Here is a 17,144-nt window from a genome sequence, read left to right as displayed (position 1 = left end):
TAAATAAACTTGCATGGACAATTATACGTCTACAATTCTGAAACTATGTACATGAAAGAGACATAGCTATTTATGGTCCCAGCACCAATTTTAAAGCATATACAATCTTTAAAAACTGGCCACCATTTAAAAATCTAAAGAATTCATTCAAAGTAGATGGGTTTTAATCTGCCCAAGCTAGCTTAATTTTCCATTTCCTTTTTTGGTTAAACTGTACCTTTACCTTTTATAACCAGTTTTTAATGATGGTCAAATGTCTAGAAAAAGATAACTGTACTGAAATTTGACTCTCTTAGACAATTTATAAAGTCATTCACACACTGAATAGTTTGCTTGCTCCCTAAGTTTTGAAAATGACAAACAGCATCAAATATTTCCATAAAATGTTTTAAACTTAAGATGAAAAAATAATAAAGTAATTGTGGTAGTTATCACAATAAGAGTAACTTTACTTCTGCTGCCAAGTTTGGGGATTCTAGTTTTGTTAGACTGTGAGCAACCATCAGCTTTTAAGGATGCAGCCAATGTTAAAAGATTCACCATTCTTGAGGGATAGGAAGATAAGGGAAAGAGATCTATTAATATTTAATTTAGTTCCCAGAAAAGCACTTGTTAAACATGGAGTTTGCCTTCTTTTTATAAAAGATCTCAGATGTTAATGAAAATAAGATGATGTGCAAAATGCATAAAAAGATAGTTATTAGATTAGAGAATATTTAAAAAACAACAACAATTAAGTTATGATTCTTTTACCTGCTAAAACAAAAACATATATTAGAAAAAAATATATCAAATAGTGAATAAAAAACCAACATATTAGAAACTGGTAGTACAATGAAACTAGTCTAAAATGAAGACAGAGAGAGAAACATTTACAGAGACAATGGGAAGAAAAGACCTTTGAAAAAGAAGGGCATCTTGGATGAGTGTCAAGCAAGATAACCAAAGGCCCGATGCAACTTTTACAGAATAGATTGATAAATGACATTATCCCTCACCCAGCACTGACTATAACATAAAGACACTGAAAATGAACAATAGATTGTCTACAGATAATATCTCATACGATCTAATCCTATGTGGCAAATCTGGAAATTATATCACAAAGTAAATTGAGTTAAAAATAGCTATAAGTAACTTTATGTATACAAAGTAAAAAACAATTTAAACATTTAGGCTCTGAGAAGCATATAAAGCAAGATAGTTGAAAACACTATCTTATTTAGTTATAGTATCTTTTCATTTGAGAATATTAAATTTGCAGATAACTTCTAATTGAAGTTAAAATAATCCCAACTATTAAGGAACTACTTCAAGGAAAAAGAAAACTATATTTGCAAACTACCCCGCTTTCTCAATTGCTCACAAACTTAAAAAACACTAGAAAGTTAGATAGACTTTTAGTTAAAAAATCATTTAAGTGATAGTCCTGGCCAGATAGCTCAATTGGTTAGAGCATCATCTGGAAGCACAGAGGTTGCTGGTTCAATTTCCAGGTCAAGGTACATATAGGAACAGCTTGATGTTCCTGTCTCTTTCTCTCTCGCTCTCAACTCAATAAAATAAATGTTAAAAAATAAAATGAAAAAAATAATTTAAGTGATAAGTTTAAGATGTTTGTTTTGCTACTTAACTGGTACATCTATCTGTGCAATATAATTCTTCAAATTTTAAAACTTTGGCATTTAAACTAGTTCTATAGATATGCTATTTTCCTTCAAACTGTAGGTTCACTTTTACATTTGCTTGCATTTATTTGAAACTCTGAGAGGAAGCTTTATGGACTATAGAAATAAATAAAATCAACTCCAGAGACATAGCTTTTGGCATAAATATGCATCTGGTATGTCTGACTATAGATGTTTGTTACAGGTTATAGATGTTTGGGTCAATGTTTGTTACGATCAATGGTAAGGGGGGGAGGCAACTAGAAATTTCTGCACAGTAAAGTTATGAATTTTTGTGGACTAATGTGATGAGACGAACAACAAGCTGAAGACTCCCAAATTTTAGGAACCTTTTCAGCGCAGCACTAGAAAGAGTATTTATATAGAGGAAGTTTGAGAATAATAAATAGGAAATTTAAATTGGTTGCCTAAAAACTTAATCTTATTTTTATTAATTTATAAATTTACTAATTAATTTATTTTTGAGAGAGAAAGAGAGACAGACAGGAAGGCAGAGAGATGAGAACCATAAACTCATAGATGTGTCACTTTAGTTGTTCATTGATTGCTTCTCATACATGCCTTGACTGAAAAGCTCAAGCCAAAACACTGACCCCTTGCTCAAGCCAGTGACCTCTGGACTCAAGTCAGCGACCATGAGGTCATGTTGATAATTGCACATTCAAGCCAGTGACCCTGTGCTCACGCGGTGACCTCAGGGTTTCAAACCTGGGACCTCAGCATCCCAGGTCAATGTTCTATCCACTGTGCCATACTGGTCAGGTTTCAATCATATTTTTAAAAATACATGTTTCTCTATGTAATATTATAAACATTTGCTCCAAGTTTCCTGGATAGGACTGGTCTGAAAATTTTTAAAGGACTTCTTGAATGAAAGTTCAGAAATGGTCAATTTCCCCTCGAAGTTCAAAAGTTTATGTATGTCCAGAAAAAGAGTCAACATATAAAAACTTCATTTTAGTCCTAAAATACCACAGAGACAGGCCCTGGCCGGTTGGCTCAGTGGTAGAGCGTCGGCTTGGTGTGCAGGAGTCCTGGGTTCAATTCCCGGCCAGGGCACACAGGAGAAGCGCCCATCTGCTTCTCCACCCCTCCCCCTCTCCTTCCTCTCTGTCTCTCTCTTCCCCTCCCGCAGCCAAGGCTCCATTGGAGCAAAGTTGGCCCGGGCACTGAGGATGGCTCTGTGGCCTCTGCCTCAGACGCTAGAATGGCCCTGGTTGCAACAGAACAACGCCCCAGATGGGCAGAGCATCGCCCCCTGGTGAGCATGCCGGGTGGATCCTGGTCGGGCGCATGCGGGAGTCTGTCTGACTGCCTCCCTGTTTCCAACTTCAGAAAAATACAATAAAAAAAAAAAAGAAAAAAAATACCACAGAGAAATAAGAACCTTTTAGAGATATGCAAAAGGATTTCATAAACTCTAAAACATGAAATATAATTATGGATGTGGTGATTATTATGAGATTTAATTTGACCACATATAGAGGACTGAATTCTTTTCTGTAAATTCATTCCAGAAATATTTTTTGAGTGGCTACTGTGTGCCAGACACTGTATTAAGCACAGGTATAATTTTTTTAAATGGGAATTTGGTTCCTATTTCTGGTAAAAATAAAAACTTATTAAATTTTATTATCTAAATAGTCCTGTATTCAAATAATCATGCTTATAGTTTATAATCTTCTTGGTTAAAAAAGTGTAAAGGTGCAGGTTCAATTCCTGGTCAAGTCACATAGTAGAATCAATCAATGAATGCATAAATAAGTGGAACAACGAGTTGTTTCTCTCTCTCTCTCTAAAACTCAAAAAAAAAAAAAAAAAAAGAATAAAGAAAAAAATAAAAAGGTAAAATAAAACAAAAATATTCACTCAACTAAAAAATTCTTTTTGGCCCTGGCCGGTTGGCTCAGTGGTAGAGTGTTGGCCTGGTGTGTGGATGTCCCAGGTTCAATTCCGGTCAGGGCACACAGGAGAGGTGACCATCTGCTTCTCCACCCTTCCCTCCCTCCCCACCGCAGCCATGGCTCGAATGGCTCGATCAAAGTTGGCCCCAGGGCCTGACCTGTGGTGGCGCAGTGGATAAAGCGTCGACCTGGAAATGCTGAGGTCGCCGGTTCGAAACCCTGGGCTTGCCTGGTCAAGGCACATATGGGAGTTGATGCTTCCAGCTCCTCCCCCCCTTCTCTCTCTCTGTCTCTCCTCTCTCTCTCTCTCTGTCTCTCCCTCTCCTCTCTAAAATGAATAAAAAAAAAAAAAAAAAGTTGGCCCCAGGTGCTGAGGATGGCTCTATAGCCTTGCCTCAGGTGCTAAAATAGCTCAGTAGCCGAGCAACAGCAGAACATCACCTGGTAGGGGGCTTGCCGGGTGGATCCTGGTGGGGGGTGGGGGTGGGCACATGCAGGAGGCTGTCTCTGCCTCCCCACCTCTCACTTTATAAAAAAAAAATCTTTATGGGTTTCTGCCAGGTAGTGGTGCAGTGGATAAAGCATCAACCTTGAATGCTGAAATTACCAGTTTGAAACCCTGGGCTTGCTGGGTCAAGGCCACATATGACTAGCAATCAATATACAACTAAAGTGAAGCAACTATGAGTTGATAGTTCTTGTTACCCCACCCTCTCTGTAAAATCTTTAAAATAAAGAACCTCTATGGTGAATAGTGGCTATCTCTGGGACTGAAAGAGATTTTTTTTAAATTTTATTTATTCATTTTTAGAGAGGAGAGAGAGAGAGGGAGAGAGAAACAGAAAGAGAAAAGGGGGGAGGAGCTGGAAGCATCAACTCCCATATGTGCCTTGACCAGGCAAGCCCAGGGTTTCGAACCGGCGACCTCAGCATTTCCAGGTCGACGCTTTATCCACTGTGCCACCACAGGTCAGGCTGAAAGAGATTTTATGTACTGTTTTTATTCATTTGTATTTTATACAATGAACATTTACTAACTACATAATAAACAGACGTTTCTATTTAAAAGTAGGTTTGAGCCTGACCTGTGGTGGTGCAGTGGATGGAGTGTCCACCTGTAATGCTGAAGTTGCTGGTTTGAAACCCTGGGCTTGCTCGGACAAGGCACATACAAATGTTTCTCACTCCTGCTCTCTCTCTCCCCACCTTTCTCCAAAATCAATAAATAAAAATCTTAAAAAATAATAATAAAGGTAGGTTTGAAAAAAAAAACCCTACATAGGTCCTGGCCATATAGTTCAGTTGGTTAAAGCATCATCCCAATATGCTCAAGTTGCCGATACAATAATCCCTGACCAAGGCAATACAAGAATCAACCAATGAATGCATAAATAAGTAGAACAACAAATGTTTATCTCTTTCCCTTCCTCTCAAATAAAGAAAGAAGCAAATTTAAATGCTTTTAAAAACCTAGAGAGTTAAGAGGGTTAAACTGCTTATTAAACAACTAAATAAATACTATCTCTTAATACTTTCTGGGCAAATTTAAACTATCCCTACATATTCCTCATTTAGAGAGTGAACATGTAACTATACTCTGAGTTAAAAGACTTTCTAAAGACTCATTCCACAGTGACCCTCTAACCGTAAATTATGTAAGTTATAAAACTTTAAATAACTATTTATAGTTTGTTTCAAGTCTATCTAGTCTGTTCACTGATTTGCCTGTTGTTTTTAGTCATTAGTATTATAATGTTTAAAATGTTCTTTAATGACTATAAGACAAATTATTGTGTTACTCTTTTAAATGTTCTCAGCTAAACTTATTTTCCCAGTGAACTTAAAATTATTTTGTTAAAGAGGAGACTGAATTTATATTTCTTGGAAAATTACATTACCTGAAACTGTATTTAACTGGGGAATATATTCAGGTGGACACGGCAAGTCTATACGTTATAGTTTCACGTACCATAACACATGGATAGAAGTCCCTTTAACATTATAACTGAAGAGCACAGGCAGACTAGGAAAGACTTCAATCACATAAGAATTTAATGACTTAAATTTTTTTTTTTTTAAAAAGAATTTAAATGACCAAACTCTAAGGTAAAGGGTATATGTGTGTGTATAGATATATGTGTACTTGTGTCTATATTGGTTTTTTACTTTTTTAGTTCTTTGCATGGTATAATTTTATTTTTTTCTTCCTTTCCATTTTACAACAGACTCAGGCATTTCTTCCAAAATATAATCCATTTCTTTGAGTGACTGCTTCCTTAATTTTATATTTTTTATATTGAGGAATTACAGAAGAAAGGGCATACAGAATGTACCGAGAAGCAGAAAAGTTTTGATTATTAGGTAAATTGAGGAAAAAAGCACTCATCAGTAGGCAAACTGGTAGCAGCCCACCATATCAGCAAACCCAAAGCAACACATATTTAATGCTATTTGGGCAAAGGCATGCAGAAGTAATGCTTAATTAAGGCTTTCAGAGCAAGGCGGGAGGCCACACGCTGGAGAGCAGGGAGGTTGTGAAGAGGGCTGTCAGAGTTTATGAAACAGTCTTCAAACCTACCCAAAATATGAAATTAACACTTTAATCTGAACCTTTTGAACTCTGAACCCATTCTCTTCTTTTATTAAATACAGAGGTATGTGCCTAGGATGTGTTCTATGTCATGACAGGCAAAGTAAACATTATTTATTTAAGAAAAGGATTCTGCATTTCAGGTACGCTGAAGTCTGTGCAAGAGGCAGGGAAATATATTGTCTGTTAGAAGGGTGCATAGAACGAAACTGGGAGTAACAGTCAAGATAATTAGGTCCTCCCAAAACACAAACCTCGCTAGCCATCAGCACAGATATCTCTATCTTCTATTTTTTTCCTGGAAAGCTGTTTCTTATAGTAAATTTAAAATCAATAATTTATAACACAGTTAAGACACTAATTATAATGGTTTTATCTTGACTTTAAAATATTCTTCACCCATAAGATTTCATACCACTTGTTTAACTGGGTCTGACTCAAAAGTACCTTTTGGATAATGTCTGGCCTAAATTGAAGAAGTTGGTCTTTATAATTTATACTTTTGGATGAACAACACAAATCTTCATTAGTGAACTCACATCTTTGCCTTAAGAGAAACACTGTTCCTACTGAATTGTGCATCCCTAAAATTTACTGAGCAAAATCTTTAAAGAAAATATGTACAGCATATAAACCAACACTGGCAATCATCAAATACATACAGCTTTCAATCTTTTTACAGCATCTTCACAGATGTGCATTCCTCTTGACTCATCAACTTCTACATGGCCGAGGTACTGCAGAAAGAAGAAAAAGTTTAGGGCTTTGGTTATGTCTACCGAGTAGCTACTACAGGGTAGGTATTAGATGGTAAAAATTGAATATTAAAACTCCTATACTCAAGAAACTCACAGCCATTGTAGAAAGTTAAGAATGTTACTTTACTTACCCTCAGTGTCCTCATATGAATGAGATTTATAATGTCTCAAAGAGTTATTATAGAAAAGTACATGGTAGGCACTAAATGTTATCTGAACCTATCAAACCTGAGAAATTATAACCGGTGCTAGACACAGTTACTGTATCTCTAAACATAAAAATAATCCTAAATATACATATATGTATGTATGTATGTACACACACATACACACATGCTTGTGCATACTGAGGAAGGCATAAATAAAAATACCAGCTATTCCAAGGCTGAAGAGTTCACATACTCCTTATATAGGGAACACAGAAGAGTAGGGCAGAAATTTAAAACAAAATTTAAGAAGGCAATGAATCTGAGCTTCAAAAGATGTGTAGAATTCAAAAAGGCAGAAATGGCAAGTTTGCGAAATATTTTAAGCAGAGAGAACATTACAAGTGTAGAACACGATAACTATATATCAGCAAGTACTACTATTTGGCTGGAATATGAGGCATATGCAGCTTGGAATTGGAATGCTAAAAGAATCTGTACTTAATCTAAGTGGCAATGAAGAACTAATAGAACTTTTTCTGGTAATATGATTCAAATTGTACCTTAGTATGGGAATAGTCTTGGATTAGAAAGCAGAAGGGATGGTGGCCATACTCCAAGTGTTCTCTTTTAAGAAGAAATTTAGGGTCTGGTTCTGTCCCACCCTTTACCCTGTCCCACCCACTGAATGAAACTGTAAAACTTGCACAGAATGCATGGAGCACCTACTTGAGATTTCTGTGAAGAGTAGAAGATAAATCAGAGAGGAATACTGAAATTCAAAGTATTTCTGAACTGGCAGGGAGTTTGCCTCCCTCCCCTGCCCTCCTCCTCCTTGGTACCTCATACTGTGACAGAGAAAACTCTGGGAAAAGCATATAGCTCTGGCTCAAGGGACCAGGCAAGGGAACTCCTTATTCTTGGAAATAAGAATAGCAATCCTTCTGCCTTTTATTTCTTTCTTCTCTGTCTTCTCTCTTATCCCAGCCCCAAGAAATCCTGTGGTTGTGGTGCTGCTGGTAATTAAATGTCTAAAGAACTGTTAGCAGCTGTAACTGAATAAACATCATATAAAACAACAAGAATGTTCTTTTTCACTGTGGATAAAAAGGGGCTCTGCAATAAGTCTAACAGAAAGTAACCTCACAGGGTGATCTGATCATAAATCCCCACTCGCTTTCCCATTTATTTGCTGCTATAGTCTTTTCAGTGATATAAGCAGTTATACGCATGGGATAAAATAACATTGGGCCATTGTAAATTGAGATGGAATAACCGTTTCAAATCTCTTCTGCATACATGGCCTAGACATTGCTTCCCTGTCCATATGTCCTTAACACTAAGGCTCATACATCTGCATCAATTATCTTACGTGGGGCAAACGATTACATGTGTGATGCGATGGAGCGCTCTTTACACAATGCTCTGTGTGTGGTGAAGAGAGTGTTGGAGTCCAAGTCTGTGGTTCCGGGTGGGGGAGCTGTAGAAGCAGCCCTTTCCATATACCTCGAAAACTACGCAACCAGCATGGGGTCTCGGGAACAGCTCGCTTTTGCAGAGTTTGCACGGTCTCTTCTTGTTATTCCGAATACACTGGCAGTTAATGCTGCCCAAGACTCGACTGACCTAGTTGCAAAGTTAAAAGCTTTTCATAATGAGGCTCAAGTTAACCCAGAACGTAAAAATCTAAAATGGATTGGTCTTGATCTGGTCAATGGCAAACCTCGAGACAACAAGCAAGCAGGGGTATTTGAACCAACTATCGTTAAAGTTAAAAGCTTGACTGCTTAGTGTATCCCAAGGTTCTCTTTACCACGCCACAGTTGCAGAGCTCCAGGGAAAAGCACCCTGGTCTCATCTCTCCAGGCAGAGGAGAACAGATGCTCCATCTCCACACATGTTGCAGATGGCTTCTCCAGTCTACCTGAATCATTAGCAGCTAGAAGCAGTGGTCATTGGGACTTGGACGTGAGCTGCAAAGTACAGAATTGTGACAACAATTCCAGTGCCATGCAGACTTTTCCCGGACTCCTGCTCCTTGTGACAGCTCCTATCGGACTGAACTGGGGTTGGGTTGCATTTGCAGGGATCTGGAATAGTGTTGGTGCCAACTTGGACTTGGTGAACATGTTAAGGACACTATTCTTTTATGAATTCTTGCTGTATTGGCCAAGAGTTTGCTTAAAGGCTTTAATCACTGTAAAAAAAAAATAGAAGACTGGATAAAGAAGATGTGGCACATATACACTAGGTATGCTACTCAGCCATAAGAAATGATGATATCGGATCATTTACAACAAAATGGTGGGATCTTGATAACATTATACAGAGTGAACTAAGTAAATCAGAAAAAAAAACAAGAACTGCATGATTCCATACATTGGTGGGACATAAAAACAAGACTAAGAGACATAGACAAGAGTGTGGTGGTTATGCGGGGGGGGGGCGGAGGGAGGGGGAGGGGGAGGGGCACAAAGAAAACTAGATAGAAGGTGAGGGAGGGCAATCTGACTTTGGGTGATGGGTATGCAACATAATTGAAGGACAAGATAACCTGGACATGTTTTCTTTGAATATATGTACCCTATTTATTGATGTCACCCCATTAAAATAAAAATTTATTTATAAAACAAAAAAAGCTTGAAATTTGCGACAGAAGCTGCAATTACCATTCTTCGAATTGATGATCTTATTAAATTGCATCCAGAAAGCAGAGATAAGCATGAAGGTTATGATGATGCTATTCACTCAGGAGCCCTTGATAACTGATTTGATTCCTTTTATTTATATCAGTGTCAGATACACCTGTCTTAAGCCTGTGTATTACACATTAAAGTACAAAAAAAATAAAAAAATAAATCCCCACCCGGCAGGTCAAGATGGGTCATGCCTCAGGTCTGTAACTTCCCTAGTAAAAGCTTATCTTTGCCTTAAGCAAGCCCTGTCCATTGTTTTTTTAAACACTTTTGTTTCTTAAATTCTTCTTAAAAATGGAAACCACGCCTCTGAGGAAGGGGAACTTCCTCTGTGTTCAGTGGACTGTGATTCCAGAAAGGTGGAGCCAACCCGCTTCTGCTTTCCCCCCCTCTCTCTGTATCTCCCACCATTTGGCCCTGGAATGGAGGTAAAATAGTGGGAACTTGTGGGAAACACAGGCATACAGAGTTTAAGTAACTTGCCCAAGGTCATTCAGCTAATGAATGCTCAAACCCAAGCAGCCTGATCCAGTCTTATAATGCTCTTATAATGAATTTTTCGTTTTTACTCCGATCTTTACAATGATGAATAATACATACATAAAACCAATGTAGAAAACTACTGCTGTACTCTGGTAACAAAATACTTGGGGCATCAATCACAAAAATCATAAACTAAGGCCAAAATAATTAAATGTCTAAAGAATTGTTAGCAGCTGTAACTGAATAACATCATATAAAACAACAAGAATGCTCTTTTTCACTGTGGATAAAAAGGGGCTCTGCAATAAGTCTAACAGAAAGTAACCTCACAGGGTGATCTGATCATAAATCCCCACCCGGCAGGTCATGGTGGGTCGGGCCTCAGGTCTGTAACTTCCCTAGTAAAAGGTTATCTTTGCCTTAAGCAAGCCCTGTCCATTGTTTTTTTAAACACTTTTGTTTCTTAAATTCTTCTTAAAAATTAAATTTATTGGGGTGAAACTGGTGAATAATAAGATCATATAGGTTTCAAGTGCACATATCTACGACACATGATCTGTACATTGCATTGTGTGCCCACCACCCAAAGTCAAATCATCTTCCATCACCATGTATTTGGCCTCCTGTACCCTTTACTACAGCCCCCACCCCTTCCTCCTGGTACCCACCATACTGTTGTCTGTGTCTATGAGTTTCAATTTTATATCCCACATGAGTGAGATCATATGGTTCTTAGCTTTTTCTGACTTATTTTGCTTAGCATAATATTCTCAAGGTATATCCATGTTGTTGCAAATGGCAGTATTTCATCTTTTTTATGGCTGAGTAGTATTCCATTGTGTATATATACCACATCTTCTTTATCCAATCCTCTACTGAAGTACACTTTGGTTTTTCCATGTCTTGGCCACTGTGAATAATGCTGCCGTGAACATAGGGGTACATTGTATCTTTGTGAATAAATGCTTCCCAATTTTTCAGGTAAATTCCCAGAAGAGGAGTTGCTAGGTCATATGGTTACTCTATTCTTAATTATTGATGGATTGATTGATTTTAGAGAGAGTGAAACATTGATTTTATTTTTATTTTTATTTATTCATTTCAGAGAGGAGAGGGAGAGACACAGAGAGAGAAGGGGGGAGGAGCTGGAAGCATCAACTCCCATATGTGCCTTGACCAGGCAAGCCCAGGGTTTCGAACCAGCAACCTCAGCATTTCCAGGTCGACGCTTTATCCACTGCGCCACCACAGGTCAGGCCTGAAACATTGATTTGTTGTTCCACTTATTTATGTATTCACTGGTTGATTCTTGTATGTGTCCTGACTAGGGATTAAACCTGCAACCCTGGTGTACCAGGACGATGCTCTAAACCAATTGAGCTACCTAGCCAGGGCCTGTTCTTAATTTCTGAGGAACCGCCATACTGTTTTCCATAGTGGCTTTTCCAGTTCACATTCCCACCAGCAGTGAATTGAGGGTTCCCTTTTCTCTACAACCTCTCCAACACTTATTATTACTTGTCTTGTTGATCTTGTCCATTTGTTTGTCTAGGTTAATACACCTTTGAAATGCCTTTTTTCGGATCACCTTCAAGGGAGCACATAATCTTATCCTGCAGTCTATCCAGTCAGAGATTTCCTTGCCTTGCTTTCTCCCATGTAATATAATCTTCCTTATGCTCCCCCCACCTAATTCTAAATGTATAAAAAGAAACTGCAAACTGTCATCTGGGAAACATTTTTCTCAGGAGCATTTGAGATCTCACTTCTGGCATGTAGTCAGTTTGGCTCAAATAAACTCATAAAAATTCTCTACAGGTCTGGATGTTATCTACATCTACATGGTGAATCAAATAACACATATATAAAGTTCTAAGCTGAAAGAGTATAGGGCAAATCTGAATGATATAAAACCAAGAATACACCCCCCCACACACACACACACACAATCATGCCCGCATAATGACCTTCCAGTCAAAGACAAATTGCATATACAACAGTGGTCCCTTAAGATTAAAATGGAGCTGAAGAATTCCTACTGCCAAGTGACATGTAGCTGTCTTAATATCCTAGTGCAAGGCATTACACAATACAGCTGTGTTACAATTACCTACAGTATTCAGTGCAGTAACAGGCTGTAGAGAAACAGATTTTTGTCACCCCAGAATATGTCTCTCTAGCATAAGGATTATTTTAGGCTGGCTAATTTTAACAAACAGCATACATGGAAAAAGCTCTAAAACTCAAGTAGAAGTTACCCAAGTATACATTTACCTTTGTAAGGGAAATCTTCATTTGTAAGGGGGTCTGCCTTGCTGTACCAGGAATAGGGGAATCAATTTATCTCTAGAAACTTTTATCACTGCAGAAGACAAGGATTTAAATCTGCTAAAGGCCTTATCCCTAGTTTACAGTTCTTTTCCTCGTAACCTTTCTTAACTGACACTCCCCACACCCAACATCTTCATTTGTCTTCAACTGAAGATTTATTGAAGGCGGTGGCTTCAGCCATTTTGGCTCAGTAAGAGATAGCATAAACTTTAAGACAGAGTCCACATTTAGTTGTCTTTGTTTACCTCTTTTTCTATTAAAAGAAAAAATTTAATTCAAAATTATAGGCTGTTAGAAATGTCAAGGTTTGGTGGTTCTGGCAACTATGTAGTTCCAGATGTTTAGATTGAACTCACACCCAGAAATTATGGAGTACTTTGTTACTGAAGACTACTTTTTCATCATTTAGTTATATGCTATAGTGATAGAAGACAGTGATGAATGAACTTTTAAAATAATTCTTTGGTTGAATTGAGCTCTACAAAGTATTATATTTCTTCATGTTCAGCTGATATGTAGCTTTTTTCAAAGCCCAATAATATATTCTTAATTTCTTGGTTCATTGAAAAAAGAAAATCAAGTACAAGGAAAGAGTAAAATCTCCACAACTGAGTTGTCTGGACCCACTCTTCTGACATTTTAAAAAATTCTGACCTTGGCCAGGTAGCTCAGTTGCCTAGAGTGTCGTCAGATATGCCAAGGTTGTGGGTTTGATCCCTCATCAGGGCACATACAGGAAACAACCAATGAATGCATAAATAAGTGGAACAACAAATTGATGTTTCTCTCTCCTAAATAAATTCAAAAAACCAAATTCTAACATCTCATTCTTGGCACATTGTTGAGTTTTCTAAATCTGCTCTTTTTAAAATTTAATCACTGACTTGAAATGCCAAATATATAATTACATTATCCTGACTTTTCTATTTTGTCCTACTGGTATTTCTAGTTTGGCAGCATAACATGCTATTTAAAAATCATCATAGTTTAAGAATATATTTTATATCTGCTTTGCATGATCACTTTCACTAATTATTCTCTTACAGAATTTTCCTGGATACTTCTCATGTTTCTTCCTTGGGATCAACTTTCGGGCTAATTTTAACCTTACTAGCATTTGGGATTGTCAGTGTTTGGGATTTTGGTCATTCTAAAAGATATGTAACCCATTATAGTTTTATTTATATATAATTTGTCTTTCCTTTCTGATTGCTTTTAGGATTTTCTTAGTCTTAGGTATCTAAGTCTCATTCATATGTTTGGGAAACAGACAAATATTTTTAGTAGCTTTATTGAGATATAATTCATGTACTATACAATTTAACCACTTCAAGTGTACAGTTGAATAGTTTTTGGTATATTATTAATTCTTTTAAACTGTGGTAAAATACAATTTAAAATTGTATTTATGTATTTTTTGTATTTACATAAAATTTGCCATTTAACCATTTTTAAGTATACAATTCAGTGGTATTAGTTACATTCACAATATTGGGCAAGCATCACCACTATCTATTTCCTAAACTTTTTCATCACTCCAACACAACCATTAAGCAACGACTTCTCAGTTCTCCCTTCCCCAGCTCTTGGTAATCTCTAATCTACTTCCTGTCTCTATAAAATTGCTAATTCTAGATGTTTCATATAAGTGGAATTGTTCAATATCTGTCCTTTAGTGTATAGCTTTCACATAGGTTTGTCTGTATAGCATGTATCAGAACTTCATTCTTCTAATGGTGGAATAATACACCACTGCATGTATATACTACATTCATATCCATTTACCTGTTGACAGACACCTGGGTTGTTTCCACCTTTTGGTTATTATGAATAACGCTGCAAACAACATTGACACATAAGTATGTGTTTACTCCTTGCTTTCAATTCCTTTTGTTATATACTTAGGAGCAGAATTACTGGGTCCTGTGGGGGAATTATATGTTTAGTTTTTTGAGGAACTGTCATGCTGTTTTCCATAGTGTTGTACTGTTTTACAGTCCCATCAAAATTATTAGGGTTTCAATTTTTCCGCATATTTGTCAGCACTTTACTTTCTGTTTAAAAAAAACTTATACCATCCTAATTGGCGTGAAGTGGCATCTCATGACATTAATTTGCATGCCCTGAATGACTAATGATGTTGAGCATCTATCTTTTCATGTGCTAATTGGTCATCTATCTTCTTTGGAGAAATGTCTGTTCATATCCTTTGCCCATTTTAAAATTGTCTTTAAATTATTTTATTTGTAAAAGTAGTTCTATATTTTGATATATGTTTTCCAACTATTTGCTGCTATTCTGCAGGTTGTTTTTTCACTTTCTTGAAAATATTCTTGATGCACAAAAGTTTTAATTTTGAAGTTCAATATATCTATTTTTTCTTTTGATGCCATATTTAAGACTACACTGCCCCAAAGTCATGAAAATTTACCCATGTTTGCTTTTAAGAATTTTATAGTTTAGAGCCTGACCTGAGGTGGCGCAATGGGATAAAGCATCAACCTGGAATGCTGAGGTTGCTGGTTCGAAACCCTGGGCTTGCCTGGCCAAGGCACATATGGGAGTTGATGCTTCCTCCTCCTCCTCCTCCTTCTCTCTCTCTTTCTCTCTCTCTCTCTCTCTCTCTCTCTTTGTCTCTCTCCTCCCTAAAAATGGAATAAATAAAGTTGTGTTGGGTTTTTCTTAAAAGAATTTTATAGTTTAATATGGTGTGAGGTAGGGATCCAACCATAATCTTTTGCATGTGGAAATCAGTTGTCTGAGCACCTATGGGTGAAGAGACAATTCTTTCCTCATTGAGTGCACTTAGCACCCTTTTCAAAAATCAAACAAACATAGATGTAACCGACTTTTATTTATCCTATTTGCTTCTTCAATTTGAGGATTCAAATACTGCTTTCAATGAATTCATCATCTTTTCTCCTCCTGAAAATCCCATTAGGCCTGTTGGTACTATTAGACTTTTAAATTTGTTCATCCATGCTTCTTTTTTTTTTTTTTTTTTTTACAGAGAGATAGTCAGAGAGAGGGATAGACACGATCAGAGAGATGAGAAGCATCAATCATTAGTTTTTCATTGCTCGTTGCAACACCTTAGTTGTTCATTGATTGCTTTCTCATATGTGCCTTGACTGCGGGTCTTCAGCGGACTGAGTAGTAACCCCTTGCTCGAGCCAGCAACCTTGAGTTGAAGCTGGTGAGCTTTTGCTCAAACCAGATGAGCCCGCGCTCAAGCTGGCTACCTTGAGGTCTCGAACCTGGGTCCTCCGCATCCCAGTCCAACGCTCTATCCACTGCGCCACCGCCTGGTCAGGCCATCCATGCTTCTTTTTTTCATATTTTCTCTTCATCATCTTGTGCTCCATTCTGAATAATTTCATCAAACCTATCTTTGAGTTTACCAATTCCCTTTTTCAACTAGGTCTAACTCACTAAATTCAATTTCAATAACTATTTTTCACTTTTAGAAGCTCAGATTTGATTCTTTGTCTAATCTATTTTTTTTCACTGTCCTTTTTTCCTTATGGTTTGAATTCAGTTTTTTAATGTCTTTAATTATTTTATATATACATATTTTATAGTCTAAATTTCAAGTTTTTAAAGTGCTGATCCTCTTGTTCTTTATTGTATCTGCTAAACATTTCCAAATATAATTTATAACTTTATTAAAACTATAAGATCATAACAGTGTGTACCTTATGGGATATGGGGAATAGGAGGAAGATATAAGGGTGATAAATGAGGGATGAGGCCCTGGCTGGTTTGCTCAGTGGTAGTGTCAGTCTGGCGTGTGGAAGTCCTGAGTTCAATTCCCAGCCAGGGCACACAGGAGAAGTGCCCATCTGCTTCTCCACCCTTCCCCCTCTCCTTTCTCTCTCTCTCTTCCCCTCCCGCAGCCAAGGCTTCATTGGAGCAAAGTTGGCCCAGGTGCTGAGGATGGCTCTATGGCCTCCGCCTCAGGTGCTAGAGTGGCTCTGGTTATAAAGGAGCAATGCCCCAGATGGGCATACCATTGCCCTCTAGTGGGCATGCCAGGTAGATCCTGGTTGGGCGCATGCAGGAGTCTGTCTCTCTGCCTCCCCACTTCCCATTTCAGAAAAATTGAAAAAAAGGAAAAAAAATAATGGATGAAAATTTGAGGGGTGAACACACAATATGGTATACAGATATGTGTTGTAGAATTGGACATCTGAAACTGGTATTAATTATTATATTTTAACCAGTATCACCTCAATAAAATAAAGAAAAATAAGTTCATCTTCACTGAAGCTCAGTTTTTATGGGGGATCATGCATTCCAGATTGTGGAGTGGTTTTATATTTGCTTATTAATTAGAGCCTAAGACCTACTATATATTAATTTGAGGATTCTTATACCACTCAGTCTATAGCATATGATGTCCAAATCCACAGCTTCATTTTTTCTTGGGAGACTCCTTTTTTGGGGGTGGGGAGAGACTTTTTTTAACCCAGGATTTGAATAAAGGCAAGATTCCTTGTTTGTTTTTTGTTTTTTTACAAAGGCAGAGAGAGAGAGTCAGAGAGAGGG

At 37.4% G+C, this 17,144-nt stretch overlaps 1 protein-coding gene and 1 non-coding gene across 9 annotated transcripts in view; one reads left to right on the top strand and one right to left on the bottom strand.

Annotated features, from left to right (window-relative positions):
- Window positions 1–17,144, bottom strand: part of NUMB (NUMB endocytic adaptor protein) — a 177,174-nt gene that overhangs the window by 40,597 nt on the left and 119,433 nt on the right. For all 8 annotated transcript variants that reach the window (XM_066343083.1, XM_066343080.1, XM_066343086.1 and 5 more), the window contains one exon: window positions 6,845–6,919. In XM_066343083.1, the coding sequence (XP_066199180.1) occupies window positions 6,845–6,919 (75 nt within the window). The remainder of the gene's footprint in view (window positions 1–6,844; window positions 6,920–17,144) is intronic.
- Window positions 8,264–8,400, top strand: LOC136377933 (small nucleolar RNA SNORA20). The gene has a single exon (XR_010746536.1). It is a non-coding gene; the product is annotated as a small nucleolar RNA SNORA20 (small nucleolar RNA).

This window comes from Saccopteryx leptura, chromosome 6 (assembly GCF_036850995.1).
Source record: "Saccopteryx leptura isolate mSacLep1 chromosome 6, mSacLep1_pri_phased_curated, whole genome shotgun sequence".
NCBI classification, from domain to species: domain Eukaryota; kingdom Metazoa; phylum Chordata; class Mammalia; order Chiroptera; family Emballonuridae; genus Saccopteryx; species Saccopteryx leptura.
This window is presented reverse-complemented; position numbering and strand designations above follow the sequence as displayed.